The following is a 17,085-nucleotide window of genomic DNA, read 5'->3' on the forward strand; positions in this document are numbered from 1 at the left end:
TTACGTTCAGTAAATAATGCTGCTCCACTTTCCTACATGCATATCATGAACTTCATTTCCCCCACATGTTGCAAAGCATATCAAAGCACTGCTTTTCTAAAGTACTCCCACTGCCCAAGCTGAAAGCCTACATCATAAGCAGCTTGTAATTTAATCCAGACTGATGGAGCAGCTACTGAAATGAGCTGAAGAAAGACCCCTCTTCACCATCCCACTGCCCATTTCTCTTACCTGTGGTCCTTGGGTTCCAGTAACACCCTGAGGCCCGGGTGGGCCAGGTGGGCCAGGAGGTCCTGGTGGGCCCTGCAACACCCAAAGACATAGACACAAATGGCATCACATATTCATAACCAAACACTAATGAAGAGTTCTGTGCACAAACTTTGCAAGGTAATGATAGAAATAAAGCTTGCAAACACAGCTTAAGTTATGAGATAGGACTGCTGCCTGACAGATCAGACCTGAGGCCCGGGCTGCCACATGTTTGCTGAAGTTCCTGGAGCTCCCTGGAAGGTAAAAGTAGTCAAAATCAGAGCAGCACTGGTTCTTGCGAAATATACAGAAAGCGCACAGTGTGACGTTAAGAATAATACAACTAATGTCAAAGCACAGAGATGCAAAGGGGAAATAACTGAGCAGGAAAGTACATTTTTCTCAATATGCCTCCTGTGGAGTCATAATAAACCCCCTGAGTGTGTGTTTAAAAAATCAATGTATATTCAGACTTTTGTTGCGTGGCAACAATACTCTAGATTAAACTAATTGTATGTCTACATATTTATTTCGGTGTGTATGTGTGTGTAGGTGTGTGCAAGCATATACTCACAGGTCCACCTATACCCGTGTGCACGGGGATTAAGCAGTTGCACTCTCCAGGTTCCCCCTGAAATATACATCAAAAAAGACCCATAAAAAAAGCTAAAGTGAAACTCTTTGCAAAATTTTAAGCACAGGCTGCAAAACCCGAGCCCTCATTCAACATTAAAACTCTAGTTACTGTGAGAAAGTCGGAACTCTTTGAGCTTTCAGGACCTCTTCCGTGCAGTTTTGCTAAATCTTGAAATTTTATGCATCACAAAGACACTCAAAACTGCAGGGGGTGAAATGCTGTGAACATTTTTATATTACTTTGGGAACTTGAAGTGTTGCATTATGTGAATTTGCCTCCAAAAGCTTAATGTAGTGCAAAAATGCAATGAATATATGGTACTGTGATTTCACCTTATATCTGTATTAAAAGGAGCTTACCTGGTATCTCCAATTACATGCCCGCTTACTACTTTACTTTAACATCCAAGTCAGGTTTTTACAGTATACATGAGCTCTTCAGGACATCTCCAGATTCTGTATGAATACACTGAATAAAGATTCTGAACCCTCTGCAAAATCTTACCTATTTTGCTCATTCTCTCTTAGTTTTCTTGACTTTTCCCTCTTTAACTATGGGCTCCTGTCCCACATCTCATACCCCTCCCGACCTTTAAGCACTGCCTCCACCGCTTCTTCATATCTCCCATTCTCTCAGTGACAGTCTGGACCGGTGGCTCTGATGAATGCCGTAATTAATAGTCTCACACACTTTCTCTCTTAAGGCTCCGAAACTCCTCTTGTCTGCCAGCAACAGTACACTCGTCACCTCCGCTGCTACTCTATCTGAGGCTCGAGGCAGGTGTGTGCATGTGCGTCTAACCACATGTATATGTGCGTGTATGTGTGTGATGAGAGGAGGGGGGTGTTGAACCATCTCTTGTGATTACCATCTGTTCCACCCCCTTATATTCAAACCCCTCCAGATCCCTTCATCCAAACAAAACGGTAGACTTACCTTGTCCCCCTTAGCCCCGTCAAATCCCTGCAAAAGAAGGAGACAGCACATACACACACAGAGACACACACACAAACACTTAGTTACTCTTGCTTTGTTGTTCCAGAAGAAAGCTCACGGGGCAGTGAGCTGAGCGTAGATCAGGGGACAGAGGATGAGATGGGAGCAGACATTGCCTCTGTTATGGATCGAGGCAGACATCCTTGGTTACAAATGATGCCTAAATCAAGGACAATTCCCAAAGAAGCTCAAAGAAAATTAAAACTCTGAACAGACGCTAACACTGATGCAACAACTCAAGTTTGCGACTTAGATTTCTTTAACATCTCCTCCAGTTGTAGATGCAAATGTACAGAAACATGCAAAATGAAACACTTTAGACAATAAAGTGACGAGACAACTCACAGGTCTGCCATCATCTCCTGGCGATCCTTTATGCCCGCGGGCTCCATCTCTACCCTGTTTGTGGGAGAAAAAAAGTAAATAGGAAACAGTGTTTGACAAAATGACATCTTATGCGCACATGCTCATGCAAAAAGATGAATTTTTGTCCTACCGGGGGCCCTGCTACTCCAATGCCCTCAGGCCCCTGTGGTCCTGGAGGTCCAACATCTCCTCTGGAGCCCTATGAACAAGAACAGTGTACGTCATATGGGCTTACTGTCTCAAACCAAATGAGGTGCACTTGATTGCATATTGGAACAATAACTTGGATTTCTACCTTTTCCCCTGCAGGACCAACAGGGCCAGTCAGTCCGTTGGCTCCAGGCGGTCCCTGTACAAACACACTGATTACCCCAAATTCTCAAATGTAGTGCAGAAAATAGGACATTAGAGATATGAGATGACTTACTGCAAGTCCTGGGAGCCCTCTTGGTCCCTCTTCACCCTATGACATGAATAAAATCGACAAGGAAAAAGTCAGGCAGGAGGTTTAGGAGGGTGGGAAACAAAGAGTGGAGATTTGGGTGGGGAGGCCTGACTGTAAGAGCTGTCTCACAGTGGAGCAGTAGGGAAGAACAGGCTTCCCCATGTCAACAAAGCAATGAAGAGTCTACAGTGATTAAGGGATTTGAAAGAGAGTGGCCAAGGATTATTTATAGATGTGATGATAAATGTATTGTTAGATCTAAGAGGTAGGAAAAAGCTGATGTCATGGAAGGATATGGTGCTCATTACTGAGATCACAGCGGGACGGCATCCACCTAGGAGCCGTGTGTTTGTTTTGTATGACAGAGCTGCTTCAGCTGTTGACATAAAACACCAGATGTGGACACATCAGTCTTACTTGGGGTCCTGGAAGGCCAACTCCTGCATCTCCAGGCTCTCCCTACAGGGGGCACAGGACAACACAGATTACAATCTGTCAGTGATACACGATTAGACACAATCCTCCGCATGTATTTATGAGCATGATAATACAATTAACAGAAATTCACACCTTGCCTCCTTTGGGTCCAGCAGGCCCCTGCACACCTGGTAATCCTGGTTTTCCCTGAAGAGAAAACACGCACGATGATTATCAGCAATTTTTCCAGTTCAGAGAGCCAGAAGTACCAATATAAATACATGCATAGCAATATGTATATTATACATGAATAAATAAATACACAATTCCCTTACATTTTTGCCTGGCTTCCCATCCCCTGCAGGACCGGGTTCTCCTCTCTCTCCTTTGGGGCCTGGCACAGCTACACCATCACCCACTGCAGTGCCCACAGAAGGACAGCTGGTACAAGCATCACCCTGGGAAAATACAACAAGTCCAAACCATGATCCAGGAACCTTTTTCGAATACTCAAACATAAGTTGGAAAATGATGGTGCCTCCATTTAGCCAATCAGTGTCCATGTTTAACCAGTGGCTACCATCATTGGTCCAAAAGTGTGACACTATGGTATCACCTGCAATTTGACGTCTCCATGGATGGAGAGTCAGAAACCAGATCCATACAAACTCAAAAAGACCCAACAACACATCATATATGGTGTGCAGACAACATGACTGCTACATAACACTGTAATCCCTTCACAATTGATGGAGCAGATACTTAATAGGGTGCAGCAAAGTTAATCTAACTCAAAAGTTCAGAAACTCTGTACCTTCTCTCCCTTCAAGCCTCTTATTCCATCCCGACCAGGCTCTCCAGGCAGTCCTGGGACTCCAGGAGCTCCGTCCAGTCCCTTTTCTCCTGTATCTCCTTCGTTACCCTAATAACAATCAAAAATGATGATAAGAGGCCTCAAACAGTCAGCTCTGTGTACTTTAGGGTACCATGTGGAGGCTTTTTTTTTACCACTAGTAGTGCTATGGAGCAGCGTTTTCGTGAGTGGGTCCTGCTTTAATTGTGTTTTTTGTCATGTGCATGCAAGAGGACCCCATTGGTCACATAATATTCCACTGATTAACAGTTGGTGGCTGTGATGTGCCAGAAAAGGCAGCAAAACACCAAGAGAAGCAGTTAAGAAGACTGCTAACAAGTAAACAAGTCATGCTAGATTATTCAAATATTCAGAAGATCAGCTTTGCAAATGTTTTATGAGGAAGAAATGCACTCATTTATACACACAGTGTGTTTGGGTTGAGAAACACTGAATGTAAACATAACTTTTCTTTGTTTATACGAAAACTCCACAGGGTACCATCAATTTCCCTCCGCAATCTGTTCTGTAGTCGAGTTAAAGCATTATTTTTTATCATAATTGTCTGATTTGAGTTTTCTTGTTTTATTATTAGATTTATTTAACTGTCAAACACTGATAATGGTATCAGCCTTGAAAATCCTCTGTCGGTCTGGCTCTGCTTTGAAGTCCAAGCAAAGTGATTGTGGGAGAGCTTCAAGGTAATTTAAAGCAGTCCATCTCTGTTGATGGCAGATTTATTTCCCAGTATTTTTTCTGAGTAGAGCAATGTGAACGTTCCAAAAGACGGACTTGGTGACCTGAAGTAAAGAAGAGTGACTGGGCTCTCGTGAAATATAAGTCCATACTTTGTGGGGTGATTTTCCTGCAGACATCCTTGGTCCCTGTAGTTGTCACATTAGCAAAGAAAGTCTGACTGTCTCTAAAGGCAAGCGACCAAGGCAGCTAGCGACTCCAAATAGCCTAATAACTCTAGGTTATGCAGTGAGTTATTTAGGGTAGTCTGTTTGGGGTATGTGTATTTTGGGTACAAGTTATTTAAAACCATACAGAACGCCCAAGAGACATTGATTAGTTGGTTTTAATGTCTCAGCTGTCATCAAGTCTCTTTAATGTGGGTCACTGATACAATACACAGTGTGTGGAAACATCTCAAACAGCTTTTTATAGACTAGATCTTCAAGAAACTTCAGCAGGAAACTTACCTTTTCTCCTTTTGCACCAGCAAGTCCTGGAGGGCCCTGTGTAAGCAAATAGAAAGTGATGTTTAAGTGCAAGCAGATACATGATACACATGCAGGTGCGCGAGGGACGTACACACCCACACTCCCAAACACATGCAGTCATCTGCAAGTATCGTGCAAGCCTCTATTCATTCAGGTAAAAATAACTGTTGACATAAAGCTAACCGCAGAGGCACACAGCATGTAATTGGGAGGGGTGACAGAAGCCAACAGAGATTTATTACACTTAGTAACAATTGTGCTGTTGGAGGAGAATCCCTGCATATCTTATTTGTACAATAAGCATTGAGGCTCATTTGCCCTTGGGGTGAAATCTTTCAGCATCTCAAACTTTTCTCTAATCCAGATGCAGCTTAATCGGCTTCACCACGACAATGAAATAGGATGGCGACAAGCTGCTCTTTTTTTGTGGCATTTGTGTGATTTTATTTCTATCAGTAATTCAGATAAAGACAGACCAGTCTGACGGTGGGTGTGTTTGCAGGGTGAAATTCCACTGTTTAAAGCTACTAGTCCATACCCATTGGCAGCTTCGTCACCTTCTACCTATGCCAATCCTCAGTGCCTATGTGCAGTTTCACACAGATTGACCACGTAGAGTAGAAAAATGTGGGACAGACAGAATGACGGACAGACAGAATGACACACTGAAAGTTTCCGTGATTATGTACAGCATACCATACCATGACTTAGTCATACCAAAAATTAGAAACAACAACATTGGTCCACAGGGGGAGCCACAGCAATCGGTCACATTTTAGCCATTTTTAAGCATTTTTCTGTTATTATAGTGCCACCTAGTTGCCAATTAGAGTTAAATTTCTCCAGTCACCTTGAGGCGTCCTGTTCTACATATCTACCAAGTTTAGTAAAAATCGATATGGCGGTTAGGCCTAGATAAGAAATGAGCTCTCTAGCGCCCCCATTTTGTTTGATGGGGTTAATAATGGAGGGGTCCCCTCAGATTATGTGTGGTCATATGCCTACAAAGTTGCGTGATGATCGGTGAAACCCTTGAGATGTTAAACACCTTTATGTGATGAGCCACGCCTGCCGCAATATTCATTGCCTTATAGAAGCTCAGTTTTAGTAAGTTTTCCAACTTTTGCCAAGAGGGAACTTTAGATATTGGTCCCTAGATTATGTTCACCGAGTTTCATGCAGATCGGTCAAACTTCCTAGGAAGAGATCAATTTGAAGTGTTTTTCAAAAAATTCAAATTGCGGAAAATCTATATAACCGGAAGTTATGGGTTCTTGAGGCAAATTTGTTCCTCATGAGGAGAGGCATCTCTGTGCAAAGTTTCATGTCTCTATGACATACGGGGCATGAGATATGCCCATTCAAAGTTTGCAATTTCAATCGGTTGCTATAGCGCCCCCCTTTGGCCAATTGATGTAATATTGCTTCATTCGCATCCTCCCATGACCCTCTACCACTGTGCCAAATTTCACATGGACTGACCAAGTCAGTGAGGAGAAAAACGTGGAACAGCCACACACAGATACAGAGTTTTCGTCATTATATAGTAAGATATATTAAGATAGCTGTTAGCTTATGAAAATAAATTTGTGTCATGTATTTGCTTAAATTGTCACTAAATTCTTAAAAAAAAAGTGCATGTGACACATAATCTGTGAAAAAACCACGTCCCTCTTTCTCTTCCTACTGCTTCTACTGGCATTCACTAGAATCTACAACGGCTCACCAGAAACAACCAATCAGAGCGCAGTGATCCGTCGTGTCAATCCCTCTATGAACTGCAATCAAACTGTCAAACTCGGTGGCGCTGAACAAATATGAATCATTTCTGCCTCAAATGTTTTCAGAAACATATCTAAGTGAAATGCCTAGCTGTAAAATAAGTTTGAGACTGACTGGCTGTGTTGGAAAATGTCAACCTAAGTAGAAGCTCCGCCCACCAGCTGGAGTAACTTCCTCATTTTACAGCTACACTACAATATGTTGGCAAAAAACAGGCAGTAACACAATCTTGATTTATATTTGATCAGCGCTGCCTAGTTTGACAGTTTGACCGGATTGACATGACTGAAAGCTGCTTTAGAGACACCTCCGCTCTGATTGGTTGTTTTCATTCACATGTAGTAATGCCATTACAAGCGCTACAAGGCAATAGAGTAGGCCAAAGAATATGACTTAACTGTTAAAGGATCTTATCAAATCATGTTTCTTGTTCCCCAGGAGCTTGGTGTTAAGCTACAGCACTGTTCCATGTGCACTCAGTCAAGTTTTATTGTTTCATTAAGGTTTAAAGAGAGACTACACAGTATAATAAACAATATAATGCAATAAAAGCACAGTAACATAGTATGTAATAACACAAAGCACAATAAAACAAGCGGCGGCAATATACCTAAAGCACTGTATGTCATTTCAGCAGATATTGGTCCTTGGTTGTTTTGCTCTTGGCTTTGGGAGTTTGGAGAGCATCATACTGCCCTCTACAGGACGGACCAGAACAGCCTTGAGAGGGCTTGACCTTTTCTCTTCTGAAAATGTATAGTGTGTGTCTCTCTAGTGTTGTGTGCGCAAGGATAGCATCTGTCATTTTTCTAGCCCTCAATCTCATTGGGTTGCTTCTATTACAAGCAAGGCAACAATGTAAACATTTAAAACAGATTAAGTGAAACCAATTTCCTAATTCCAAAAAGCTGCCTGTGTATTTTTGTATAAATGTCATCTGATCGAGTTTCTAGATATCCTTGCTGCTAGTGGCCATCTTTTTCTTACCTGTTTGCCCTCAGCTCCGAGACCTGGAGGTCCTGGTGGACCTGGAAGGCCTGGTTCGCCACGCTCGCCTCGCACTCCATCAGGCAATTTAATGCCCGCAGGTCCGCTGCCAACCTCAGCCGGCTGGCACAGACCGCACTCGCCCTAGGGAGGGGCAGAGAGCCAGAAGGGTTAGTTTGCATGAAAATGAAAATAAAGGATGCAAAAAACAATGCATGCATCTATGCTTACCTTCTCACCCTTAAGGCCAGGAATACCAAGACCAGGCAGTCCTTGCTCTCCCTGTCAAAAGATGAAAAGAATATTAAAGTGGCATGGCATTACTGTGAAAACAGAAATATCATAACTATGAAAATAACAACACCACTGGACCTTTCTTTGTCTAGACACACTAAAGCTGCAGTAAAATAAAAGGGTTTTTGTGTTCTCTTACCTTTGGGCCTTTCTGTCCATCCTTGCCACTGGGTCCCCTCGGTCCAGGTTTTCCCTGACACATGGACACATTTCATTTAACACCATCATCGCATCAGGATGTGAAGCAAGGCTTTCTGTTTCAAAAAACTGACTCTGAACTTACCGGCTTACCATCAGCTCCTTTGGTGCCTGCGCTACCCTGCAGACAAGTTAAAAAAAAAAAAATCACTGCAGCATCTGAATTTCACAAATTGATAAAAATGGATGGGTCTTTTAAATTGGTAATTCACATTTTATAGTAAGGTGCACCCTACAGGCAGCCATGTCAAATGATTTTGGTTTTTCAGTACCTGAGCTTTTCACTAATAGGTTCCCTGCTGAGTAAAATCCCCATGGCAGACAGTTTCGGGCCCTAAAATTAGCGCACCGCTGTGATTATCTTCCTTGTAAAGTCTATTACGAGCCTCATTCTGCAACCTACTGAGTGAGTTCACCTCATGTAAGCCTAGTCTGCTGTTGAGGTCACAGACTCTCAGAGCTGCTTCTTTTTATGTTACTTACCTTCTCTCCTCTGAGGCCAGGTGATCCAACATTTCCTGGCTCCCCCTGTGGAGCAGGAAAAAGTGAACGATACATCATTTTAATGAAATTGCTTATCACTAATCACACATGCGAGCAAACACACTGACGTGAGCAAAATCATAAAAATAATTACCAAATCAGTTTTCTTCTACCATGGGTGTTAGAGTGTATATAATTGTTTCCTTTCAGTAAGACCAACAATAATAATATTAAACTGTTCGTTATGGTTTTCTGCTTTTCATTTAGCGCTAGAATTACATTCATTCTTACAACAGACTTACCTGCTCTCCTTTCAGTCCGATCGCGGGCTCTCCCTTCTGGCCCTTCTGCTGCAGGGTTTGGGCCTGGACACCAGGGACGTGGTTAGGAGGTAACTCTCCGAGAGTGGGGCACACAGAACACGGTTCTCCCTAAAGCACGCAGACGGATCAGAGCCGGGTCAGACATCATCTCCACGTAATTATCCACATAAGGATTCATTCAAATAACAACAAACTAAATTAGCACGGTTAGAAATGTTTTGTTGCTTCAAGACAGGTGCAACTACTGCTACATTAAAAAATATGTTATGCAAGATGTACAATGTGAAATTCACTAATTAGGGTACTCTGTCTAGCCGACAGCTGAATAGTCTACACAAGAAATTGTTTAACCTCAAGCCCCATAAAAGCTGACCTTTTCTCCTTTGACACCACCTGTTCCTGGTTCCCCCTGCCAAAACACACAAAAACACAGATATTCATGAAGGCAAGTTAGTCGCAACTCACTGTGTTTGCTTTGAGATGTCATCTCTCGACATGGTACATAGTGGTACAATCGGGCAGATATAGGAGTATAGCAGCAATGTGTACGGAGCAGGCTTTGAAGGCAATTTAACATAGTGGCCAAACTGTGGATTTACAACTTCCAGGTGTGTCACATCATGCCACTGGCCCGATAGAGACTTCTTCCTTTAGATTTACATTGTGAAAGTGTTTACAACTTCCCAGTACTAATATGTGTATACTTTTTCCACCAAAATTAGCTTGTAAATGCCTTTTTTTACCCACTGGAAACTCGCTGAAAGTAGGCAATAGGCCCGTTTCCACTGAAGAAGTTCCTGGTACTATTTGGGGGGCAGGAACTTTACAGGAACGTCCCCTCACTCGGCCCTCTCAACCGCCGTGTCTCCACTGAGAGAGCGGAGTAGGAGGAAGGTTCCTGTAAAGTTACCGGGCTCTGGATGTGATGTAATCGTTGCGCGACCATTTTGACCGGGGCGACACCGCAAAGGAACAAACAAAGAAGAAGAACAACAAAGCAGAAGTATGAAGAAGAAAGCAGACATAAGAAAGACGATTATCAACATGGAAGGAGCTGAGGTCGTTGCTGGGTTTCTGGCGTGTCTCTTCGTTTACGTGGCGGTGGAAGCTATGAACGAGAGGAGAAGACGTCTCGAAGAGGACCTCGTCTGCTGAGTTTTAAAAATGCCGGCTATTTTGTCGCTTTCTGTTGACGTCACATCCCACCTTGAGTATATCCAGTCAGCACCAAGTAAACCCCAAGCCCCAGCCAGGAGTTTTTCTGGGCCGTTCTGAGTACCTACTCCGAGGCAGGGACTTGTTTAGCCCCTGTAAAAGTTCCGGAACTCTGTCCTTGGGGGGTGGTTCCTGTGGTGGAGACACGCACCAACGGCCCCGGCCCCGTAAAATTACCCTGAAGTTCCTGTGGTGAAAACGGGCCTAATACTGCTTTCCAATTGCCGCTAGACTAGAGCCAGGCACACAGCTCTGCCACATTTATGTATAGACCTTTGCAGTGGATGAGGAGTCCTTTCAGTTTTTTTTTCTTTTTTCTGGTTTGTCATGTTCAATGTCAACAACAGGCCAGAAATCAGGTAAGTAAACAGTAGAAAGCAGCATGGAGGCCAGTGAATATGTTACGGTGGTTACTTATTTCATATACTGTATATCAGGGGTGTCCAAACTTTTTTGAATGGGGGCCAGACAAAACAACATGAAAATACCTGGGGGCCAACTGATTCTCACATCAAATGGGTTTGAAAAAAAAAAAAAAGTGAGACAAATGCAACCACTTTTATCTCTTAATGAACTATTGATGCCTGTCTACAAACTGTATGATAGTGCTATAATTGTGAGGCGAAGGGTAAAAATGTGAAGTGATCTTGCTCAATTAACCATTATTGTGTAAAGGGCCACATATGGTATATTCTGAAAATCAAGCTGAGGGCCAATTAAAATTGGTCTGCGGGCCACAATTGGCCCCCGGGCCAGACTTTGGACATGCCTGATATACATATATATATACAGTACAGGCCAAAAGTTTGGACACACCTTCTCATTCAATGCGTTTTCTTCATTTTCATGACTATTTACATTGTAGATTCTCACTGAAGGCATCAAAACTATGAATGAACACATGTGGAGTTATGTACTTAACAAAAAAAGGTGAAATAACTGAAAACATGTTTTATATTCTAGTTTCTTCAAAATAGCCACCCTTTGCTCTGATTACTGCTTTGCACACTCTTGGCATTCTCTCCATGAGCTTCAAGAGGTAGTCACCTGAAATGGTTTTCCAACAGTCTTGAAGGAGTTCCCAGAGGTGTTTAGCACTTGTTGGCCCCTTTGCCTTCACTCTGCGGTCCAGCTCACCCCAAACCATCTGGATTGGGTTCAGGTCCGGTGACTGTGGAGGCCAGGTCATCTGCCGCAGCACTCCATCACTCTCCTTCTTGGTCAAATAGCCCTTACACAGCCTGGAGGTGTGTTTGGGGTCATTGTCCTGTTGAAAAATAAATGATCGTCCAACTAAACGCAAACCGGATGGGATGGCATGTCGCTGCAGGATGCTGTGGTAGCCATGCTGGTTCAGTGTGCCTTCAATTTTGAATAAATCCCCAACAGTGTCACCAGCAAAACACCCCCACACCATCACACCTCCTCCTCCATGCTTCACAGTGGGAACCAGGCATGTGGAATCCATCCGTTCACCTTTTCTGCGTCTCACAAAGACACGGCGGTTGGAACCAAAGATCTCAAATTTGGACTCATCAGACCAAAGCACAGATTTCCACTGGTCTAATGTCCATTCCTTGTGTTTCTTGGCCCAAACAAATCTCTTCTGCTTGTTGCCTCTCCTTAGCAGTGGTTTCCTAGCAGCTATTTGACCATGAAGGCCTGATTCGTGCAGTCTCCTCTTAACAGTTGTTCTAGAGATGGGTCTGCTGCTAGAACTCTCTGTGGCATTCATCTGGTCTCTGATATGAGCTGCTGTTAACTTGCGATTTCTGAGGCTGGTGACTCGGATGAACTTATCCTCAGAAGCAGAGGTGACTCTTGGTCTTCCTTTCCTGGGTCGGTCCTCATGTGTGCCAGTTTGGTTGTAGCGCTTGATGGTTTTTGCGACTCCACTTGGGGACACATTTAAAGTTTTTGCAATTTTCCGGACTGACTGACCTTCATTTCTTAAAGTAATGATGGCCACTCGTTTTTCTTTAGTTAGCTGATTGGTTCTTGCCATAATATGAATTTTAACAGTTGTCCAATAGGGCTGTCGGCTGTGTATTAACCTGACTTCTGCACAACACAACTGATGGTCCCAACCCCATTGATAAAGCAAGAAATTCCACTAATTAACCCTGATAAGGCACACCTGTGAAGTGGAAACCATTTCAGGTGACTACCTCTTGAAGCTCATGGAGAGAATGCCAAGAGTGTGCAAAGCAGTAATCAGAGCAAAGGGTGGCTATTTTGAAGGAACTAGAATATAAAACATGTTTTCAGTTATTTCACCTTTTTTTGTTAAGTACATAACTCCACATGTGTTCATTCATAGTTTTGATGCCTTCAGTGAGAATCTACAGTGTAAATAGTCATGAAAATAAAGAAAACGCATTGAATGAGAAGGTGTGTCCAAACTTTTGGCCTGTACTGTATATATATATATATTTATTTATATATATACATATATATATATATATATATATATAGACAATATGTTGTGATGACCCTTCATTGAGTCGCGCTGGTAAAGAGGCTAAAACTAGCATGTCCACCCAGCTGTCATATTTCCATCATTGCCACTCTGAGCTGGAGCTGATAAATACCTGTAACTACTGCAGAGTCATTTGTCCCGGGAGAGAATGCCGTTTGTAACCTTTCCCATTAAAACCAAAAGCCAGATATTAGCTAGTGTAAGTTGTTTTTTGGTGCAGTAGGAAAGAGACTTTAAATAGCCCTTAAAGTTGAGAGTTTTTCACTACTGCCATTCATGTGAACAAGCGTGACATTCATGTGAACAAGCAGCTGGGAGGCGTATTTAAAGAAAACAAAAGTATGCTTGCTCTATGGGCTCATATGTGCAAAAGATGTGGGTAATTTTACAAGCTTTGTGCCATGGATGTAGCTTAGAACTGGATTCTGGAGCCCAAGATGGCGCCTAATGAGTACAGTGGAATTGCTCGCCTGGTGCATATGCCAAAAAGGTTTCTAGCTTACTTGTATGTGGCCCACTGAACATGCGCAGTAGTGTTTCTACTGCTGGCCCTGCCTATGAGTTCCTGCTTGGCTCATAGACTTTACATTGTGATTTTTAAACTGCTATTCTCAGCTTGAGGTATGCTTTACAAATATAAAACCTTTATGGATCAAAAGTTCATAATAAGAAGAGTAAGAGAGTTTGAGGTGTCCTGTCGATGGTTTTACAGATGGCTCTTTTACAGTGGTGGTCTATGGGGGAAATGCTTTTGGGCTTTTTTGCTCTGCAATACTGTGAGTGTCCACTGGGAAAAATTAGAAGCAAAGCCAAGCAGTGTTCCTTATGGCCTGCTTTATGTGCCACTGAGCAACTTTCAGAGGAATAAACGGGGCCCCGGCTCTGTTTCCAGTTCCAATCCAATATATAGACATAATAAGTTGGCAATTTGTAGGGAGTATGTGTGTGTTTGAGTGTGAGTGTGTGTGTGCACTTTGGTCTCCTCTGTGGAGTTTAGTTCAGCTGCTTCGCTCGCATCTGCTTTAGGAGAGCGCCTTCTGCACTGCTGATGTTAGCATATCTGAATGTGTAGGACTGCAGATGAGTGTGTATAGGTCACGCTCCCGCAGAGTATGAATGAACCATAAGCTGTAAATGAATGACTCTATACTGTACCTTCGGTCCTGCCTTGCCATCTGCACCCACAGGCCCCTGGTACATATAGGGAAAGAAAAGAGAAGAGAGGAGAGGAGCAGGGATGAGCCAGAAGTGTTTGTTAGTTCAACTCTGATAGAGCTAGGTCATATCTCACTCTTTTTCTCTGTTGCTCCAACTCCTTCTCCCTCTGCCCTAACCAGGTATGACAGATGGATGCTGGCATTATTGGAAATCGTTGCACAGAGAATCTCATAAGGCTCCAGATTTATATCCCCCCCCCACAACACACACAAATCATTCCCTGTTTCACCTGCTGGGGTAAGTGGGAAGATGCAGAAAGAACAAAAAGAGAAACACATTGCAATGCATGTTGAGTCCAGAGAGAAAAAGATGCGTTCGGATCACATTAAAAAAAATGACCTTTGCCTTGGAGAAATAAATTTTTGACAGCATATCACGCTCTCTCTCCTTGAGCTGCTGGGAGAGTTACAAGGGCACATACAACCCCGAGGTATAAATAAACGCCATACCTTCCCTCAGAATGATAAGAAAAATAAAATATATACACTATCAAACAAGTGCTCAAGGTTTAGTCGTCAGCTACAGCTCCAGACTGTGTCTACTACTTCCTAATAAAACATGTAGCAAGATCGTAAAAATGTTAAACTGAACACTCGGGGCAGAATCAGAATACATTACAGCTTGACATTACGTTCAAACTGTTGTACTTACAGCTGGTCCTCTCTCTCCTGTCCCTGGTGATCCAGGCTCTCCTTTAGGGCCTGGCTTCCCCTGCAGAGCCACTGTGTTTCCCATGTCCGTGGGCAGCACGGGGCACACCTCGCATGGGTCACCCTGAGGATTGAACACGAGTCAAACACACAGTGTGTGGATGAGAGAGCACACAGGCGTGCAGATTAAGAGATTTAAGACAATGTTGACAGCTACCTTCTCTCCTTTAGACCCCGCCGGTCCTCTTGGTCCCTATGACAACAGCAGAATCCCAGTCAAACACTGATGTATCAGCTCAGTTTGAATACTGTATATTGGAAGCTCATGCATACACACTGCTGAATATCAATCAATGTTTAAAAGAGTCTCTCACTGGATCTCCTGGCAATCCATCTAGTCCTGGTATTCCTGCGTCTCCCTGTTAACACAAATCACTGCATTTGAGAATACTGTTACCCCGAGAACCATCAAAAAACACATCTTTGTATATAACTTGTTTAGAATGTCTAGAAGTTGGGGTTTTGCTAGCCTACGGATGGTGACAATGTCTGAACCAACAGAACGATGATGCAATCCTTCAACCACAGTGTACACATAAAATGGAGTCATGATGTCAATATGCTTGTCTCGTCACATATCGTCACATTCCTATAAGGCGAGCTGTCCCAACTCACCAACATGTTCCAAATATCTCTTTATGATTGGATTATATATGCAATGCTTCAATAATACAGCATGATGTGTCCTGTGCCAAATGGTGAACCTACCATGTCTCCCTTGGCACCACCGGGTTCACCAGGACGTCCCTAACAGAGGGGGGAAAAAAAAGCACATGACTCTTTTCAAATGCCTCTCTCACGACACTTTGAGGCTCCTGTCAAGGGCAACAACTGCTGCACCAGAAGAAGGAGTTCTGCCAAGTCCTGCCCTGCACTTCTGAGAGCAACGTCTCGTAAAAGTACTATTTGGTCAAATGGAAACCATCTTTAAGATGAGTGTCAGGACATTAAGATAATCAGTTACACCATCCAATAAGTGTGGACTTAGGGGGTCTTTTAATCCAAAGAGACCCGGAGGACTGCTGGCAATCTCGGCCAACTTATTCTCTTTCAGAGGCTGCAGTGGGCTGAGTTTTGAAGCTAGACTGAAGGCACATGAATCATATGAAACTCAAAGACTTAATTGGTACCACCCATGTCTAGCTTGTCAGGCAGGGGGTTAAATAAGGCTCCAAAGTTCCAAAGCTAGATTTTGGCAAGTGAGCAACTGGCCTTGCTATATTCACAGGGGTCCCTTGACCCCTCACCTCATAATATCTCAATAAAAATGAGCTCTATGGGAACCCACAAGTTTGCCCTTTATAGACATGTTCATGCCAATCCCATGTAGTTTGGGAGAAAAACCATGCAGTCCAAATGTCTTACTTTGGCCTACTGTATTTGAATATTTCTGCACGCTGGGGTCCCTCAGCAGTGTTGGAATGGCATAAATTAGGTATGACTGAAAAGCTGAGTCTACTGTGGTTTCAATTAGCCCAATTCTATTTGTGTGTGATGATGTTAATCCCCAAATTACCTATTTCAATGTAGTGCAACATGTTTTTTTAAGTGGACATCACTGCATAAAATGATCTACTGTGACCTCTAGGATAATCACAGCCTCGTGAAACTTTATAGCTACAACCTAGAGACCTCTGAATTTGGAGGATGTGTGGCTTTTAGAGGGTTTTTGAGCACTTTACAGAACAGAAGTGCTCGCCATGTAATCAGCGGAAGAATGCAATTCTTACAAATGGGGAACACACATTTGTGGAAGCCATTTTTTTGGGATTAAAAAAATAACTAATTGCTTGTGTTTAATGGTCTTCTATTAATGGATTTCATCGTTTTTCTTTTTAAAAGCAGCATTTTTTGGGTTATTCTTTCTGCGACTGACAAAAGTTTTTGATGCAAAATCACAGTATGGATTTTTCTGTGGTGTTCTTCAAGGTCTTAATGTCTGAATGTGGTATTTTGGATGGATTTTTGACCATTATCAATCCTTAAGTGGTCAGCAATGCTTAAATTTAACACCAAATAGGCACCTAATGAAAACACACTGTTTATTTAATATATATGACTGAAAAAAAACTTAACAGAGTGCTGGGCTGTATCTCATATCGATCTTCAGGTTCCACTTCTTTGTGGCATAAACTGTTGACTAGTAAACTCTCTAAAGATCCCTGCCTCCCCTAAACAAGACAAAAATGGGAGTCAGAAGGTTT

At 42.9% G+C, this 17,085-nt stretch overlaps 1 protein-coding gene across 3 annotated transcripts in view; it reads right to left on the reverse strand.

Moving 5' to 3' along the window:
- Positions 1-17,085, reverse strand: part of col16a1 (collagen, type XVI, alpha 1) — a 94,075-nt gene that overhangs the window by 22,063 nt on the left and 54,927 nt on the right. For all 3 annotated transcript variants that reach the window (XM_033636914.2, XM_033636915.2, XM_033636913.2), the window contains 25 exons: positions 15,590-15,628; positions 15,196-15,240; positions 15,039-15,074; positions 14,823-14,945; positions 14,109-14,144; positions 9,633-9,668; positions 9,239-9,367; positions 8,937-8,981; positions 8,539-8,574; positions 8,395-8,448; positions 8,193-8,243; positions 7,962-8,105; positions 5,172-5,207; positions 3,928-4,035; positions 3,449-3,571; positions 3,267-3,320; positions 3,114-3,155; positions 2,679-2,714; positions 2,547-2,600; positions 2,382-2,450; positions 2,231-2,284; positions 1,826-1,852; positions 827-883; positions 462-506; positions 232-303 (listed from right to left, as the gene is read on the reverse strand). In XM_033636914.2, the coding sequence (XP_033492805.1) occupies positions 232-303; positions 462-506; positions 827-883; positions 1,826-1,852; positions 2,231-2,284; positions 2,382-2,450; positions 2,547-2,600; positions 2,679-2,714; positions 3,114-3,155; positions 3,267-3,320; positions 3,449-3,571; positions 3,928-4,035; positions 5,172-5,207; positions 7,962-8,105; positions 8,193-8,243; positions 8,395-8,448; positions 8,539-8,574; positions 8,937-8,981; positions 9,239-9,367; positions 9,633-9,668; positions 14,109-14,144; positions 14,823-14,945; positions 15,039-15,074; positions 15,196-15,240; positions 15,590-15,628 (1,551 nt within the window). The remainder of the gene's footprint in view (positions 1-231; positions 304-461; positions 507-826; positions 884-1,825; positions 1,853-2,230; positions 2,285-2,381; positions 2,451-2,546; positions 2,601-2,678; positions 2,715-3,113; positions 3,156-3,266; positions 3,321-3,448; positions 3,572-3,927; positions 4,036-5,171; positions 5,208-7,961; positions 8,106-8,192; positions 8,244-8,394; positions 8,449-8,538; positions 8,575-8,936; positions 8,982-9,238; positions 9,368-9,632; positions 9,669-14,108; positions 14,145-14,822; positions 14,946-15,038; positions 15,075-15,195; positions 15,241-15,589; positions 15,629-17,085) is intronic.

The sequence above is a fragment of the Epinephelus lanceolatus genome, chromosome 16 (assembly GCF_041903045.1).
Source record: "Epinephelus lanceolatus isolate andai-2023 chromosome 16, ASM4190304v1, whole genome shotgun sequence".
Classification (NCBI taxonomy): Eukaryota; Metazoa; Chordata; class Actinopteri; order Perciformes; family Serranidae; genus Epinephelus; species Epinephelus lanceolatus.